The sequence below is a fragment of the Osmerus eperlanus genome, chromosome 19, assembly GCF_963692335.1.
Source record: "Osmerus eperlanus chromosome 19, fOsmEpe2.1, whole genome shotgun sequence".
NCBI classification, from domain to species: Eukaryota; Metazoa; Chordata; class Actinopteri; order Osmeriformes; family Osmeridae; genus Osmerus; species Osmerus eperlanus.
In genome coordinates this window covers 12,857,180-12,873,951 of record NC_085036.1, presented here as the reverse complement: position 1 = coordinate 12,873,951, position 16,772 = coordinate 12,857,180, and the positions used below count along the sequence as shown (strand labels likewise).

Sequence of the window (16,772 nt, the reverse complement as noted above, 5' to 3'; positions counted from 1 at the left end):
TTCAGGCTGGTCTAGCCCCCTTTAAAGAACATAGTCAATTTTAGAAAATTAGACTCCTTAACCCTCGTGCTGCCTTCGGGTCACATGACCCAAAGGTTCATAACGAACCATCATTGTGTTTACCCAATTTTACCCAATACAAAAACAAATAAAAATACTTTTCTTTTAACCTTCGCAATGTGGGGGGTCTGAGACAGCCCGACGGTTAAAAGAAAATGCTTCACTTTGTTTTTGTATGCGGTAAAGTTGTCGCAATACGACGGTGGGTCACAATGACTGATGGGTCAGAACGACCCGAGGAGAACACAAGGGTTAATGTCAAAAAGTCAGTCTGGCTGATCCAAATGTCCCCCCTAGTGCCAACAGCAAAACCTCAGATCCACTGCTGTCTGTTATTCCTACATCTCTCCACCAGAGGTCTCCCTTCAAATGGCTGTCATGCAGTGCATTGAGCACATGTTCTCAAGAGACCATTACAATAACTGAAGTTTATTACAAATAACATTTATTTGGTAATGTTGTCACATTATAGACAAATCTCTTTAGACACGTTAAGCCTCAATTCAGAGGCTTGGATCAGGAACAGCTGCTCAGTGTTCCAAGATAAACGTGTCTTCTCCCATCCTGGAAGAAAACAACATACTGAAGAACAAACCCAAAACATCCCTCAAGGTGAACACAGCAGGGCGGAGCTTTGTTTTCAAATGTGGGCAGAACTTTTATAACCGAGGATGGCGGCCATTAGATCTTTTCTTAAAAGTGAGGGGTCAGATTTGTAATTTTTCAGTGGAAGTGACATGTCCCCGACATGTGATGAAACCCCCCCACCCCCGACACAGAAACCACCATGTTGATCCAGCCCACCTGGTGCTCTTCCAGTTGTCTGCAGGGCTCAGGGCCATGGAGCGAAGCATCCACAAGGTCTTCAGGACTCTCTTTCCGTCTGGCAGAGGGAAACACTGACCTACCCAGGAGCTGCACGAGCCTGCCCAGAGACATGGACAACCAATTAAAATCACACCGGGAGCCTGAGAACGGGAGAACGAATGTCACATTCACTAGGAGGTTTGAGACAGCCATTCCGGAAATAAGTGATTAGTATCACCGTTCTGGTTTGCAGAGTCACAATTTGATGTAAAAAATACAGGCAACAGACATTTAATTATCAACTAAAACGCACGCGCTTACCGGTCTCCCATAACACAGAGAATGCAACGGAGGTTTGTTGGTCGTGATGGCTGACGACACCCACTAGTTTGCCCCGTTGGTCTGGCCCTGATTCTTGCGAACTGACCCCTACTTTAGTCTGGTACATACCCGTCAGCTCTGAACCGACAGCCTGGACATGCAATGTCGAGCCCAGCTCATTTTGCCACAGGCCTGTCATATTACACGACTGGACCTGAGGGAAAACATATGCATGAGCTTCTCCTCGCTCATTAACGTACACGTATTCTGCGTTCAGTTATAAAACAACGAATGGGTGATGACTGCTTGGGAGTAAGTTCAGCCAAACGTTTTTCAACCTTACCTGAAGAACAAGAGTAGGCAAAAAAAATGCATAAAAAAAGAGCTTCTTTGTGGTAGAATGCATGATATTTCAAATCTTCTCGAAATTTTGTTTCCTGGAAGATATATGCACTGACCAGCTGTTAGCCTCGTTATTCACTAAACAGAAGCAGGTGGGATAGCCAGTGTTAATTGGTTGATATAGTAGGCCTACTCAAAAAATTCAATATTCACACTTAATAGGAGACATGGCCCTTAAATATCTGTAAAAAGTCTAAATGTAGATTAGTATTTAACACAAATCAGGCGTTGAATTGTAACATCACAAAACTTAAAATTGCACGTAATAGGCCTACGTCATTATATTAATTCCAACATACAGAACATTATCCTCTAGAGGGGGCTGTTTCACTGTGTACCTGCAGACGTCCTCGTGTTCAGGGAGTGGCCACTGTGATTGGCCACCCCACTATCTTTACCTATTATCATTATCTGGCAAGTGTTTTCATTTGAATTGTATGACGAGTAGCCAACCTTAGTAGTGTCCAGTCTGCCAGAAACCCAGAGAAAGTTTGGATTTTGAGCAGAGTGCTTATCGTTGAATAACAGCTGCCATTAAATCAACAGAAGAAGAGTTGTCGGTCCCATTTAAAGAAGTCTCTCGGGATAACGGTTTAGTGCCCCCAGATGCACCCCGCCAGGAAAAGCCCCCTCGCGGTAGCGCGCTCACAAACTACTCGAAGCAAAAAGTAAACCAAAAAGTTCTTAAACCTCTTGAAACTGTTTTTTATTTTTATTTTTTAATCAAAAATATGTTTTCAACCTTTCGAAAATATGTTTTCAACCTGATGACAGCTATCAAAATATTCAGGGCTGTGTTGGGCCTTGCCATGAAATGCATCCCCTGCTAACTTTGACTAGGAAAGTGCCAGATGCCTGAAACCTACTGTGGTTACTGTGGTTACTCATAGCAGTCCCCTCAATATACAGTAAAAAGCATTTGATGCTAGGATATACAGAACAGAAATTATAGGGGGAGGGGGGGGCACTTTCAGGGCAGGGCTGAATTGGGCCTTCCCACGAAATGTACCGGGACGACAATCAGGTCCAGATGCGGGGAAAAAAGTTTTGAAGAAGAAGTTTCAAAACTTTTTTGGGGAAAATATCTTTAAACATTTTAAAACTGTTTTTTCTTTCAAAAATATTTGTTCAACCTTTTTCAACCTGATGACAGCTATCAAAATATGGGCTGTGTTGATCCTTGCCATGAAATGCACCCTCGGCTAACTTTGACTAGGAAAGTTTGAGGTGCCTGAAACCTAGTAGGCCCCTCAATATACAGTAAGAATGATTTGATGATATAGGATATACATACAAAATAAAGTATACAAATAAAGTATGGAAGATTTATATTACATTTGTATTTTGCCACTGTTGTGTTGGTAGGTCTATTTATCTTTTACTAGAAATAAGACACTGTAATGCAAGTAATTAAAGTAGATATGGGTAGTGGAGAAAAATAATACATGTATGCTATTCAGATGTGGTGTGTGTGTACGTAGTCTACTTCATGCCACCCCTGCAAAAATCAGTGACCCACTTGGGCCACCCCAGTCAAAAAAAGTCTGGACAAGCCACTGCTACAGGGGACAAATGAAATATATTTATTATATTCTCTTCCTATTTTTTTGCCTATATTCTTGCTGAAGTCGAACAGATCCGTCAGTCTGGCGGGTGCAGAAATTCTAATCTAGGTGAAAGGAGGTTTAACTCAGATTAAATCCTCCAAGGCTACATCAATTGTTTCCTCACCTCATTTACAGGAGGTGGTTATTTCTGGCAGTTAATCCAATATTAAAATTACTCTTTTGTGAACGGATTCTAACTTTTCATATTTTTTCATAGGAGACCTAACCGTAGAAATATTTCTAGAGAATAGCCTAGAATGCTAATGTCGCACATTCAGTTGGCCAAACACTTAAAATGTTAATTAATATAGGCTATAGCCTAGGCTACTGTCTAAATGCAAATGTAGAACACCTTGGCGTTATGGTCATGCAGATAAAAACCCTCCACAAATTTTAATTACGGCAAACACTGGGCTGTATGCTTTTCTTGTTTACATAAGGTGTGTGTTAGTTATGAGTTTACGCAGGGTAGGCTATGCCACATAGTCCTAGGGAAGGCCTATTCTCTTTCGGTTAGGCCTACTTGTCTGAAACGCATTTACTTAACCGAATGTTGTTAATCAAGTTAAAATCGATATTAATTTACTATAAAACTACATGTGAGCGCCGACCGTTTACATATTGTCCAGTAGGCTAGGCGACCTAACAGCATGTGATATTGACCATTAATTCTGTTGAACGCGACAGCATGTGTTTATAATTAGCCTGTCCGTTAAGAGTGATGGATTTGGACTAAATGAATGTGCTGCACAAACAGTGAGTCTTGAGTCAGTCAAAGACTGACTCAACAAGTAATCTGTCGCTGTCGCAATTTATTTTGAATCATTTAATTTTTTAATAGCAACTCAGATAAGATGCATTGTCTGTCAAATAGGGCTTTGTGTGTGCACACGTGTGTGTCAAGGAGCGAGTGAATGAGAATGCAAGGGAGAACGAAAGAGTGCAGAGAAAGGAAGAACAAAACGATATAATTGTCACCGACCAGCTTTCACAACAGCAACGGACCTTTTAACAACAACAAAATAAAAAGAAACAAAATAAATGCGCCTTAAATGTTAGCATGTAGTGAATGAAATTCACGCAGTGCAAGTCCTGTCTGTTTTCGTTTGACAGTGAATAGAGGTTGACTTCTTTCAATCAAACACAATTGCGTTAGCTAGAAGATTGCATTGTGCGCAGGCACATTGAATTATCCGAGTCCGAGGCACCTGCACTCAGAGAGAACTCTCATCTTTTTGCTCCTTTGAAGTGGATCAAAGCCGGAAGTAGAGACCAAAGCTGCTCATTTATCACAGAATACTGCCTTCACGTGATTGCTGGGGAAACCACATTTTAATGTAAATGTTTTACAGTGACATGATGGTCTGGTCCGGAAAAGGCGGACCATAAATTATATAATTTGGTGAATGTGTGTGTGTGTATCTGAGAGAGAGAGACAGAGAGAGGGAGAGGGAGAGAGAGAGAGAGAGAGAGAGAGAGAGAGAGAGAGAGAGAGAGAGAGAGAGAGAGAGAGAGAGAGAGAGAGAGAGAGAGAGAGAGAGAGAGAGGGAGAGAGAGAGGGAGAGAGAGAGGGAGAGAGGGAGAGGGAGAGGGAGAGGGAGAGGGAGAGGGAGAGGGAGAGGGAGAGGGAGAGAGGGAGAGAGTCTCATAACTTGTTACGCCTCCTCCCGTGAGAACAGACACAATGATTTCATGCTTGTGATTCAAGACAGAGCGAACTGGACGATATAGCCGGAGGCTATTTCAAATGCAACATTCGCGATGAGGACAGCTGCCGTTTACTCATCGCCCAGTCGATGTTGCAATGAAACAGCACCTGAGGAGTGGGAGACGGAACATCAACCAGCAGAAACATCTGGCTGCGGTAATACGCCACCGTCGTTGGCACGCTCCATGACGATTCCTGATACTTCGTACCGACAACGACGAGGAAATTCGGGGGACGAACGGTATGATCACGCAGTTTACCGCACCGATCCCCGCGGACAACACATCGTTTCAATGAATACTTATGGGGTCCACAACGGTGCGTTTCAGTCTCAAGAACATATTCCCTGGAACACGGATGATGCAGATGACAATTTCAACAGCCAGTGGGTCCATTCCGAATCTCAGCCGAGCATCTCACCTCAGAAAACGTAAGTGCAACCGTGATATCGATCTTTTACATTGAGGAAATGATTGGAAAACGGCCTTTGTCAACATATTGGCCTGTAGGCTATTCGAAGAAGGTGGCACAAATTTTGGTTTGTGCCACAGATTTAGGTGTGAAATAGCCTATAGCTTACGGCTTAAGACTTAGTTTATTTTTAATCCTCTATCAATCATTTAAATCTTTCTCATAACGGCATTAAGTTTGATTGCATCACAGTGGTAGACCGAGTGGGACGTGCAATTACAGAAATGGATATTGAAGCTCATATTATAAACATTTAACAAAGACAATTCCCAACTAATGAAAATCTAATTTTAATTAATAATATAATTAGTCCAAACTGGACTAAAGGTGCGGGAACATGAATCTCAAGTTCTTAACTTCATCCTGTTTTCCACTTAAACTTTTAACCACCATGTCACCATGTCTCATTTCACTAAACAGTTAAGTAAGGAGCTCTTCAAATGATGAAAGGGTTTCATGTAAATATGGCTGTCAAAATACCCTCTCAGTCATCTTTCGCCCTCTCTCCATCCAGGGTTGAAACCATGCACCACAGACGCATCACTCTCCGGGAGAAGACCCGCCGGCAAGCTATCCGGGGCCCGGCGTACATGTTCAGCGAGCGGGGTACCAACCTCACTGCAGAGGAGGAGCGCTTCCTGGATGCTGCCGAGTACGGCAACATCCCTGTGGTGCGCAAGATGCTGGAGGAATCCAAGACCCTGAACGTCAACTGTGTGGACTACATGGGCCAGAATGCACTGCAGCTGGCTGTGGGGAACGAGCACCTGGAGGTGACAGAGCTACTGTTGAAGAAGGAGGGGCTGGCGCGAGTGGGCGACGGCCTCCTGCTGGCCATCAGTAAGGGCTACGTCCGCATCGTGGAGGCCATCCTGGCCCACCCCGCGTTCGGGGGCGGGCTGCGCCTCACCCTCAGCCCCCTGGAGCAGGAGCTGCGCGACGACGACTTTTACGCCTACGACGAAGACGGCACCCGCTTCTCTCACGACGTGACCCCCGTCATCCTGGCGGCCCACTGCCAGGAGTACGAGATCGTCCACACACTGCTGATGAAGGGGGCTCGCATCGAGAAGCCTCACGACTACTTCTGCAAGTGCCACGAGTGCGCGGAGAAGCAGTGCAGGGATTCGTTCAGCCACTCTCGCTCCAGGATGAACGCCTACAAAGGCCTGGCCAGCGCTGCTTACCTGTCCCTGTCCAGCGAGGACCCTGTCCTCACGGCCCTGGAGCTCAGCAACGAGCTGGCCCGACTCGCTAACATTGAGACTGAGTTCAAGGTGAGGACCACAGCTGCACAGGCAGGCGGGAGGACAGTGTATGGCGAGGAGAGGATTTTGATGACACACATAGCATTTTCTTGATTGATTGTGCAAAAAAATCCAGCCAGGCATGGTGTATATGCCCACTTCCCCAAATTGCAGTCTGCTTATAATACAGCCTGATAATGGAATGAGTGATTAGCTGTCGGCCGGCTCTTGGTGGAAAATGATTAGGTTTCCGCCCGTCCTGCACAACCTTCATCATATTCAATACTGCCTGCAACATAATAATCTATGTTGTTTGTGCTGGATAGATTTGTTTTCCCTTCAGTTTACACAACATGTCCAATTAAGTTGAAAAGAGCATTTAGCATGCCTGATGTTCATTTCTAAATGTCAATCATTTAAATCATGTGCTCTTCTGTGTAAGATAAACAGCCAAACTGCCAAAATAGAACACAGTCTATCACTGAGAGAGAACAAGTATAATCAGGGATTTCCATAACTATTAATATTGTTTGGGTGAGCTTTTAATTGAAAAAGAACTACTCAGGGATTTCTTTGTCTTTGTATTTTCTTATCTTCCAATTAGAGACATCTAAGAGTTTAGTCTGAGACTACAGAAAGAAGCGCACTTAAGAATACACACTGTACCTTTACATGTCCTTCTACCTGTGGTTAGGGTGTGAGGACCATAGATATATATAAAGACTACATGTCTTACGGCGGAGTCTAGAACATCCGCACATGGCGGCCATCTTGCTACAGTCAACTCGCTCACCCATAACATTGTGTTGATGCTACATGTACTTTTTAAATGACCATAACTTGCTCAATTTTCAACCGATTTTTAAACGGTTTGGTTTGTTATCAACGTCAGAGATGTCGTTATGCCACTGTATACTTCTATTCTATATATATATATAAAAAACATAATTATTCATAAGTATGCAGTGGCATACCGACATCTCTGACGTTGATAACAAACCAAACCGTTTCAAAATCGGTTGAAAATTGAGCAAGTTATGGTCATTTAAAAAGTACATGTAAGCATCAACACAATGTTATGGATGAGCGAGTTGACTGTAACAAGATGGCCGCCATGTGCGGACGTTCGACTCCGTTGTCCGGCAACGCGGACGAGACATCTACCCTTTATATATATCTATGGTGAGGACCATGTTGGTGCTTGAGTGGTTCCCCGTCCTTACACCCCGAGTCTCTGACTCTCTCGTCTCCCTGTTGTGTCTGTAAAGAACGACTACAGGAAGCTGTCTATGCAGTGCAAGGACTTTGTGGTTGGGGTCCTGGACTTGTGCAGAGACACGGAGGAGGTGGAGGCCATTTTGAATGGCGACGTGGACCAAGCTCTGCCTGAAGATCCCAGCCGGCCGGGCTTGAGTCGGGTCAAGTTGGCCATTAAGTATGAGGTCAAAAAGGTTAGTCCACTTTCTTGGTTCAGCAGTTTTGGCACACAACTCTGTTGTGTGTGTGTATGAGTGTGTGCATACGTGTGTGTGTGTCATAATAACACCAAACAAGCCGAAGGACAAAATGACAAACACTGAAGATTGTTGTTGTCTTCCAAATTCCTCTCCTCTAATAGAACAGAAAAATGTATTGTTCACCGAGATGGAACTTTTCCTGCAATGCTTAAAGGGACTTTTATACTATAATTAAAATGAAACATACCTCATTCATCCACAGTATAAATATCTACACACAACAACACAGCACACAGACACTCAGGTCCACTTCAGTTCCTTCCTCTTGCCTCTTTCCACCTTGGTGTTAGTCGTTGTTCTGTTTCCTCTCCAGTTTGTGGCTCATCCTAACTGCCAGCAACAGCTGCTGACCCTGTGGTACGAAAACCTGGCTGGCCTGAGGCAGCAGTCTGTCGGGGTCAAATGCTGGATAGTCCTGGGAGTGACATTTGGTCTTCCTTTCCTTGCCATTGCGTACTGGATAATGCCCTGTAGTAAGGTAGAGTACACACATTTTCTCCCGACTTATTTAATTGCTTAACATAATAATGTATATACAGTATACAGTACAGTTTGAATTTTCAATTCAAGAGAGTAATCAAGATCAAGTCAATATCTTCCGTTGTTTTGTTTCCTTCAACAGCTGAGTCGGATTCTCCGCAGTCCCTTCATGAAGTTTGTGGCCCATGCAGTGTCGTTCACCATCTTCCTCGGACTCCTGGTGCTGAATGCTTCTGACCGCTTCGAGGGGGTGAAGAACCTTCCTAACGAGACCATAACTGACCACCCTCACCAGGTGTTCAGGGTGAAAACCACCCAGTTCTCCTGGACGGAGATGCTGATAATGAATTGGGTACTTGGTGAGTCACTTGTGTGATTTTGAAAACAACTTATGTAACTTAACAGACATGTTCCCAGACATGTATTTATTTTGTCCAATTGAGAGGACATCCTTGGGTTGCTAATGATGTCTTAAATGTAAACAACCACAGCAAAAGCCATGTCATTCTAGTTGTTACAGATACATAACTATAACAAATAAGAAAACTGTTCCTTACCTTTTCCTTTTTTTTTTACCCAAAAGTACATGTTATGTAAAAAGTAAACATTCAATTATGTTTGTGTCATCAGGTATGATCTGGTCAGAGTGTAAGGAGATATGGGTGGACGGGCCACGGGAGTACGCCATGCACCTGTGGAACGTTCTGGACTTTGGCATGCTGTCCATCTTCGTGGCATCGTTCACAGCTCGCCTCATGGCCTTCCTGCAGGCCACCCAGGCCCAGGTGTACGTGGACCTGCACGTGCCCAACACAGACCTGAGCACAGCATCTCTGCCTGCGGACGTAGCCTACTTCACCTACGGTAAGTGTTAGCTGGAGCTGTGAGCAGCTGGGAGTAGTCAGATTGGCAGTCGTCTGCCATACTTCCTTGTCCCTGTACTTACTGTAAGTCGCTCTGGATAAGAGCGTCTGCTAAATGACTAAATGTAATTCCTGTGCTCCTTTCCCTCCCAGCCAGGAACAGGTGGCTCCCGTCAGACCCCCAGCTGATATCCGAGGGCTTGTACTCCATCGCCGTGGTGCTCAGTTTCTCCCGCATCGCCTACATCCTGCCCGCCAACGAGAGCTTCGGGCCCCTGCAGATCTCCCTCGGACGCACTGTCAAGGACATCTTCAAATTCATGGTCATCTTCATCATGGTCTTCTTGGCTTTCATGATCGGAATGTTCAACCTGTATTCTTACTACCTTGGAGCCAAGTACAACCCAGCCTTTACTACGTGAGTTTAAAATGTTTGGGACAATTTAACCGTATTGTGTGTGGGCCTGCCTTGTACACAAATCCATGTTTGTGCGTCTGTATTTATGTCAGTTTGTGTTTGTCTGTGTCTACAGGGTGGAGGAGAGCTTTAAGACTCTGTTCTGGTCCATCTTTGGCCTGTCCGAGGTTATTTCTGTTGTCCTGAAATACGACCACAAATTCATTGAGAATATCGGTTATGTTCTGTTTGGAGTCTACAATGTAACCATGGTAATCGTACTGCTAAACATGCTGATTGCAATGATCAACCACTCGTACCAGGAAATTGAGGTGAGCCCAAGAATCAATGAACCACCTGGGGTTGGGTTGAAAATCAATCACTTGTAGCAAAGATCACAGATGAAACAAGGAAAAACAAGACAACATGGCCACACAATCTCTGTTACTCGATTACCTCAACAGGGGTTCAATTTCCTGTTGCTGAACTCATCTTGGCTTCCCCCTCCCTCGTCTTGTTTCCAACAGGAGGATGCAGACGTGGAGTGGAAGTTTGCCCGGTCTAAACTGTGGCTCTCTTACTTTGACGAGGGCAGGACGTTACCACCTCCGTTCAACCTGATCCCCAGCCCCAAATCCTTCTACTACTTGGTCCTGCGCTCCAGGGCCTGCCTCAAGAAGCTGTGCAAGGCCAAAGCACGTCACCACGACAACCAGCGAGAAATGGGCATGATTGACATGCGATTTAAGGTCAGCGAGTTTCTGGGAAAACTTATGGATTTTTTTCAGACTCTGTGGGTTGTCAGCTCAGCTAACGGGAAGGCTTGCTTGTGTTTCAGTTTAATCAGTATGCCCGAGCACAAGGCGACCCCGCTGTACGAAAGACAATACAACACCCTACTCGATACCAGGTAGACTATACTTTCTCCTAATTAAAAGGTGTCCAGTATTAGATGATTCATTTCATTCATCATGCACACAGTTTTGACTGTCCAATAGATATGGAGATGTTTGATGAATTTGTTGTTACTTTTTGTCTAAAGAAACTAATGAAGAGGCTGATAAAGAGATATGTGCTCAAAGCTCAAGTTGACAGCGAGAACGATGAGATCAACGAAGGTAAGAATGTTTCAGAACGTTTTTTTGCTTTAGAATCAGAAAGAGCCCTTATTCAGTCTCATAGCTAAACGTTTGCGGAAATTGTTTTTGTTTGCTCCATGCGTAACAAATGAATTTGTTCTGATCTTTCCAGGTGAGCTGAAGGAGATTAAACAGGACATTTCCAGTCTGCGCTATGAGCTCTTAGAGGAGAAGTCACAGGCCACTGAGGAACTTGCTGATTTGATACAACAGCTTGGTGACAAGCTCAGCAAGAATGTCAAAAAACCGAGGGATACAGACAAAGATTAGAAGGTTTGTTAAACAATGTGGAATAGGGTTAGTGTATTGATTCTTGAATATTAGGAGACTCCTTTGGTAGATGCCAGTAAACATGCGGCTGCCCATAATTAAATAAAATAAAATTTTTGACTGTGAAATAGTGTAGTTATAGAAATATATTTTATGTGCCAGATTTTTGTTTTTGTCTGGAACTTAATATTTTAGCTTGAAATATATAATGTAATTGATGCTTTGTCCCACAAATAGATAATAAAGAAGTAATATCACATATATGAACTCTATTGTTTTAACTATACATACCCACTGAATTCACATCATCATCCTAAAAATTACGCTCTTGCAAGAAATGTGCAATTGTTGGGGCAAGGAAGGCAGAGTTTTCTAAGTTCCACCCATCCAACGTTGTGGCCCAATAGGAAAGTTCCCTGTAGTGTTTCCAGGAAGTAGTTTGTAGCTTGCTTAGCTACCAGCGTGCTAGCGACACTGGCACATTATGAAGGATTTTTTTTGTTATTAAAAAGATGATCATGTAATGACATTAACTTGACAGCTAGCTCTCTCCCCTGCTCTAGTATCAATGTGATTTTTGTCTTAATTTATATATGTTTGAACCATTTAACATATGTCGTAAGTTATTTTAGCTAGTCAACTCGTTCTCGCTGTCCATATTTCCATGGCATGGTGCTAACGTTAGCACTAGCTCTAGCTACACTCGAGGTCCACAGCACAGACATAGAAAAAAATGGCGGACGACACCAGCGCAGCAGCGGACAGGAACGTGGAGATATGGAAGATAAAGAAGTTGATCAAAAGTCTGGAAGCAGCCAGAGGGTAGGCATTGAAGTACTGTGATAAGTAATTTGTTTTATCACTGCCAAATAATATATTGTGAAGCCAACATTACCTGTAGTCTGTAGGGAAACGTCAGCTAACCCATCGAGGTCTTAACCGATGTAGTTAAGCTAGCTTCCGTTCAAGCAAGCTAGCTCGGCTCCACATGAATAGTATTGAATCAGCATGCGTCTGTGTGCGCCTACTGACACAAACCGTGTGGAACTTTAAGCTAGCTAGCTAGCTACAGCTAGCCTAAAAGCGCAACACGATGAACCCAAAACCCCTTGCTGGCTCTGATTTCCCGTCATTTTAAACGTTTCTGTAGGTATCAAAGACACTTGATAGCTGCCTTATTGTAGCATGTCCTTCTGCCTGTACCAAAAGTCAACTAGCTAGCCAGTTAGCTTGCTAGCTAGTTATCTGGTTGAAAGTAGGTCTGATATGATCGCCCCTCGAGGATCGAGAATGACCTCGCAACATTTCCAAGTATAAATGGTTCTCTCGACAGAGTGTACCCAATTACCACGCTCACCGCGTGAACGTGTGTAGTTTGGCGTGTGCTGCTATTACGCAAGCTAATTTAAATAGCCATACCTTAAAAGTTTGCCCTGGAACTAGCTAGTATCATCCACATGACTTGGCATATATCAAGCACATCTCGTAGGGAGCGGTACATTAGGCCATGAATGCTTCATCACAGGACTGAATTGCGCCATCAAATTGTACAGATCACAGCAGATTTGTTGTACATCATAAATAATAGTGAAGTGTCAAAAGACCAGCCATCTCCTTGATTTACATTTAGTCATTTAGCAGACGCTCTTATCCAGAGCGACTTACAGTAAGTACAGGGACATTCCCCCGAGGCAAGTAGGGTGAAGTGCCTTGCCCAAGGACACAACGTCATTTTGCACGGCCGGGAATCGAACTGGCAACCTTCAGATTACTAGCCTGATTCCCTAACCGCTCAGCCACCTGACTCCCTTGATATCTCGGTCCTCATACCTAAAGCCATGTCGTTTTTTTAATCTCTTCAGGAATGGCACGAGTATGATTTCCCTTATCATCCCGCCGAAAGACCAGATCTCCAGAGTGGCTAAGATGCTGGCCGATGAGTTTGGCACAGCCTCCAACATCAAGAGCAGAGTCAACCGCCTGTCAGTTCTGGGTGCCATCACGTCTGTCCAACAGAGACTTAAGCTCTATAACAAAGGTACGTTGTGAGTTTCCTCCATGTTTGTTGACCTTTGCTTTGGATCAAAGGCAATTGTTTGTGCTTTCCTGTTAATGGACCAGGGAAGTTGTTAAAGGGTGGTCGCAAAATTGAGAATTTCTCACTTCATCGTGAAGGTCCTTGTTCGTTCTTTCCCAACAGTGCCTTCCAATGGCTTAGTTGTCTACTGCGGAACTATAGTGACCGAGGAGGGCAAAGAGAAGAAAGTGAATATTGACTTTGAGCCTTTCAAACCTATCAACACCTCACTTTATCTTTGCGACAACAAATTCCATACAGAGGTGAGACTTCGAAACGTGCAAAACCATTCGAATCACTTGTAGGCTTGTGATGTGCAAATATGTTTAGACTACTCAAGTTACACGCTATCAACATAATTATTTTCATATTTTTGTGTGTTTACCTAGGCTCTCACCGCTTTGCTATCAGACGATAGCAAGTTTGGTTTCATTGTAATTGACGGAAGTGGCGCGCTCTTCGGGACCCTACAGGGCAACACCAGAGAAGTGCTCCACAAGTTCACCGTGGACCTACCAAAAAAGCACGGTAATACGCCCTACACACCTGCGAACACTCGAGCTTGAATGAACGTGTATTTTAAAGGGAGGCTGTGAACAATTGTGGGGGGGGGGGTCAGATGGCTGAGCGGTTAGGGAATCGAGCTATTAATCAGAAGGTTGCCAGTTCGATTCCCGGCCGCGCAAAATGAGGTGCCCTTGGGCAAGGCACTTCACCCTACTTGCCTCGTGGGGAATGTCCCTGTACTTACTGTAAGTCGCTCTGGATAAGAGCGTCTGCTAAATGTTATGTAAATAGACAAACATTCCCCTTTACCCACCCAGGCAGAGGAGGCCAGTCCGCCCTGCGTTTTGCTCGCCTGCGCATGGAGAAGAGACACAACTACGTGCGTAAGGTGGCGGAGACTGCAGTCCAGCTCTTTGTCTCTAACGACAAAGTCAACGTAGCCGGCATGGTCCTGGCCGGTTCGGCTGACTTCAAAACAGAGCTCAGCCAGTCGGACATGTTTGACCCGGTCAGTAGCCGGACATGTTAGCCCTGCCCCGGTTGCTAATATTGTGTAGGAGTTGCAAAGCGGTCTGGTGACTGATTGGTTTGATGTCATGTGTCCACACAGAGGTTACAAGCAAAGGTGTTGAAGCTCGTGGATATCTCATACGGAGGAGAGAACGGCTTCAACCAGGCCATCGAGTTGTCAGCTGAAGTGCTGTCCAATGTGAAATTCATTCAGGAGAAGAAACTAATAGGTAAGTCCATTTTAGATGGGCTGAATGTGTAGCGTAGGTATTCATTCATCACCTTTTGTGGGTAATTGTTCCGTTGTAATTCCGTCATATTTTTTTATTTATTTAAGGACGATACTTTGACGAGATCAGCCAGGACACAGGCAAGTACTGCTTTGGGGTAGAAGACACTCTAAAAGCCCTGGAGATGGGAGCTGTTGAGATTCTCATTGTCTACGAGAACCTGGACACGATGAGATACATCCTTCGCTGCCATGGTGCAGAGGGATTGGCAATGGAAAATGGTATGCCCCCCCCCACACACACACAAAAAAAACAACAACTTTAAAGCAAAGACACAAAGGACATACTTGTTAAGTAACCATTGTGGTTTTAATGGTTTGCATACCTCATATTCTTCTCTCCTAGATGAGAAGACTTTGTATTTAACGCCGGAACAAGAGAAAGACAAATCTCACTTCACAGACAAAGAGGTAAGGGGCAGCTATACTGGTTTATATCCCAACAAAGGGGCAATGAGGGGGCAGTTTATTGCTATTTTCAATGGTAGTTCAGGTCTCATTATATAGATGTGTGTGTGTGTGTGTGTGTGTGTATACGTGTGTGTGTGTACACACTGAAAGTTTATATATAACTTGTTTATATACATGTGCATACTAATGTGTGTTGGAATTACCACATTTCCATAGACAGGACAAGAACATGAGCTGATTGAGAGCATGCCATTGCTCGAGTGGTTTGCCAACAACTATAAGAAGTTTGGAGCTACTCTTGAGATTGTCACAGACAAGAGCCAGGAGGGATCCCAGTTTGTAAAAGGTTTTGGTGGAATTGGAGGTAAGGGTTTGATGGTCTGTTGGTGCCTGATTGTAATTATGATCTCACGTAGAAGTCTAAAATGAAACAATTAAGCTGAACGTTTTTCCTTATTATTTTTGTAGGGATCTTGCGGTACAGGGTCGATTTTCAAGGCATGGACTATCAAGGAGAGGATGATGAATTGTTTGATTTGGATGACTACTAGGTAGTCAAGACTGACTGGAAGCAAAGAAAAATTAGGAAAATAAAAGCCTTTCACTGACGTGAGAGACTGAGTGGAGAAAAGCAAGGACCAAGCAGGAGGGCCAGAACACCAAGCAAGTGACATTTATGTGAAAATGTACAGTACATGAACATATCCCTTACTCTGAACAGGGACTCTCTCCTGGGCAGTCGAGCATGGCCCTGGCTTGTTGTTCTCACCACATGAATGACACATTAAGTGACTTGACCAATAAAAAAAAAAAAAAGAAAAACTATTTCTGACTGCTTGACCACTGAAAAAAAATATATTTTTATCTATGATGTTCCCCTCCTTCCTTCCCCACTTTCGATGTCCCTTTTTTATTGATTCCTGATGCTGTTGAATTCTACGACATACGGATGATGATCATTTGTCTCACTAATCAAACATATGTGGAGAGCTGGATTAATCATTAAATTTCCCGCATACAGTCTACAGCCTCTCTCTCCTAATTCCAGATCCATTTACTTTCATTTTGCTGTGTTCTTCACATGAGATTTCATCCTCGCTGTATTTAGTGAGTACACATATAAATTATGTAAAACATTGTCTGCACTGTAGTGTGTAATAGAAAGTTTACATTTGAGTTACCAACTACGTAATGAGCCGTACCCTCATGCATAATGTTATAAAGTTTCAACCCACAACAGTAAGAAAAACGGCAGGTGGTTTGACCGTGAAGATTCTAAATGTTGCATAAATGACTAGATGGCTAGTGTAATTTAAAACAAAATTCTTAATAGGGTTTGATGAGAATAGGTGGATGGTAGATGAGCATTATTAAAAGGTTATGTGTTCTTCAGCAATGTGCAAACAGTTGCCATATTGTATGAATTGCACAATGACGTAATCCGCTGTACTTTTTACTATGCACTTCCTGTTACAACCAGTAGGTGAGATAAGGTCTAGGGTTAAAATCATTCAACAATCAAGTTGCTGCAATCAAGTTGCTGCTTTGAATATGAAATATGGTTCATGCTGACGATACACTAAGCTACTCTTAGAAAAATCATGCAGCCTGTGAAAAACAACGTGTTTTTGCTGCCAATGCAGGCCAACAGCCGTGCACTATCTATGTACCAGACTTGTGATGTTACAT

The 16,772-nt window shown here is 43.7% G+C and overlaps 3 protein-coding genes across 3 annotated transcripts; 2 read left to right on the top strand and 1 right to left on the bottom strand.

The window, feature by feature from the left end:
- Positions 1-472: 472 nt before the first annotated feature.
- On the bottom strand, positions 473-1,693 carry avd (avidin). The gene is made up of 4 exons (XM_062485704.1): positions 1,532-1,693; positions 1,189-1,402; positions 865-985; positions 473-624 (listed from the first exon to the last, which is right to left on the bottom strand). The coding sequence occupies exons 1-4, from the start codon at positions 1,592-1,594 to the stop codon at positions 591-593; spliced, it is 432 nt and encodes a 143-aa protein (XP_062341688.1). The 5' UTR covers positions 1,595-1,693; the 3' UTR covers positions 473-590.
- A 3,104-nt stretch (positions 1,694-4,797) lies between these two features.
- On the top strand, positions 4,798-11,550 carry LOC134039913 (short transient receptor potential channel 7-like). The gene is made up of 12 exons (XM_062486104.1): positions 4,798-5,335; positions 5,891-6,653; positions 7,892-8,074; positions 8,454-8,618; positions 8,763-8,979; positions 9,251-9,484; positions 9,637-9,901; positions 10,017-10,212; positions 10,408-10,629; positions 10,719-10,790; positions 10,923-10,998; positions 11,132-11,550. The coding sequence occupies exons 1-12, from the start codon at positions 4,959-4,961 to the stop codon at positions 11,287-11,289; spliced, it is 2,928 nt and encodes a 975-aa protein (XP_062342088.1). The 5' UTR covers positions 4,798-4,958; the 3' UTR covers positions 11,290-11,550.
- Positions 11,551-11,743: 193 nt separating this feature from the next.
- On the top strand, positions 11,744-16,106 carry LOC134039920 (eukaryotic peptide chain release factor subunit 1-like). The gene is made up of 10 exons (XM_062486114.1): positions 11,744-12,111; positions 13,152-13,327; positions 13,490-13,629; positions 13,756-13,894; positions 14,191-14,381; positions 14,484-14,613; positions 14,721-14,894; positions 15,019-15,083; positions 15,300-15,447; positions 15,552-16,106. The coding sequence occupies exons 1-10, from the start codon at positions 12,023-12,025 to the stop codon at positions 15,632-15,634; spliced, it is 1,335 nt and encodes a 444-aa protein (XP_062342098.1). The 5' UTR covers positions 11,744-12,022; the 3' UTR covers positions 15,635-16,106.
- Positions 16,107-16,772: the final 666 nt, after the last annotated feature.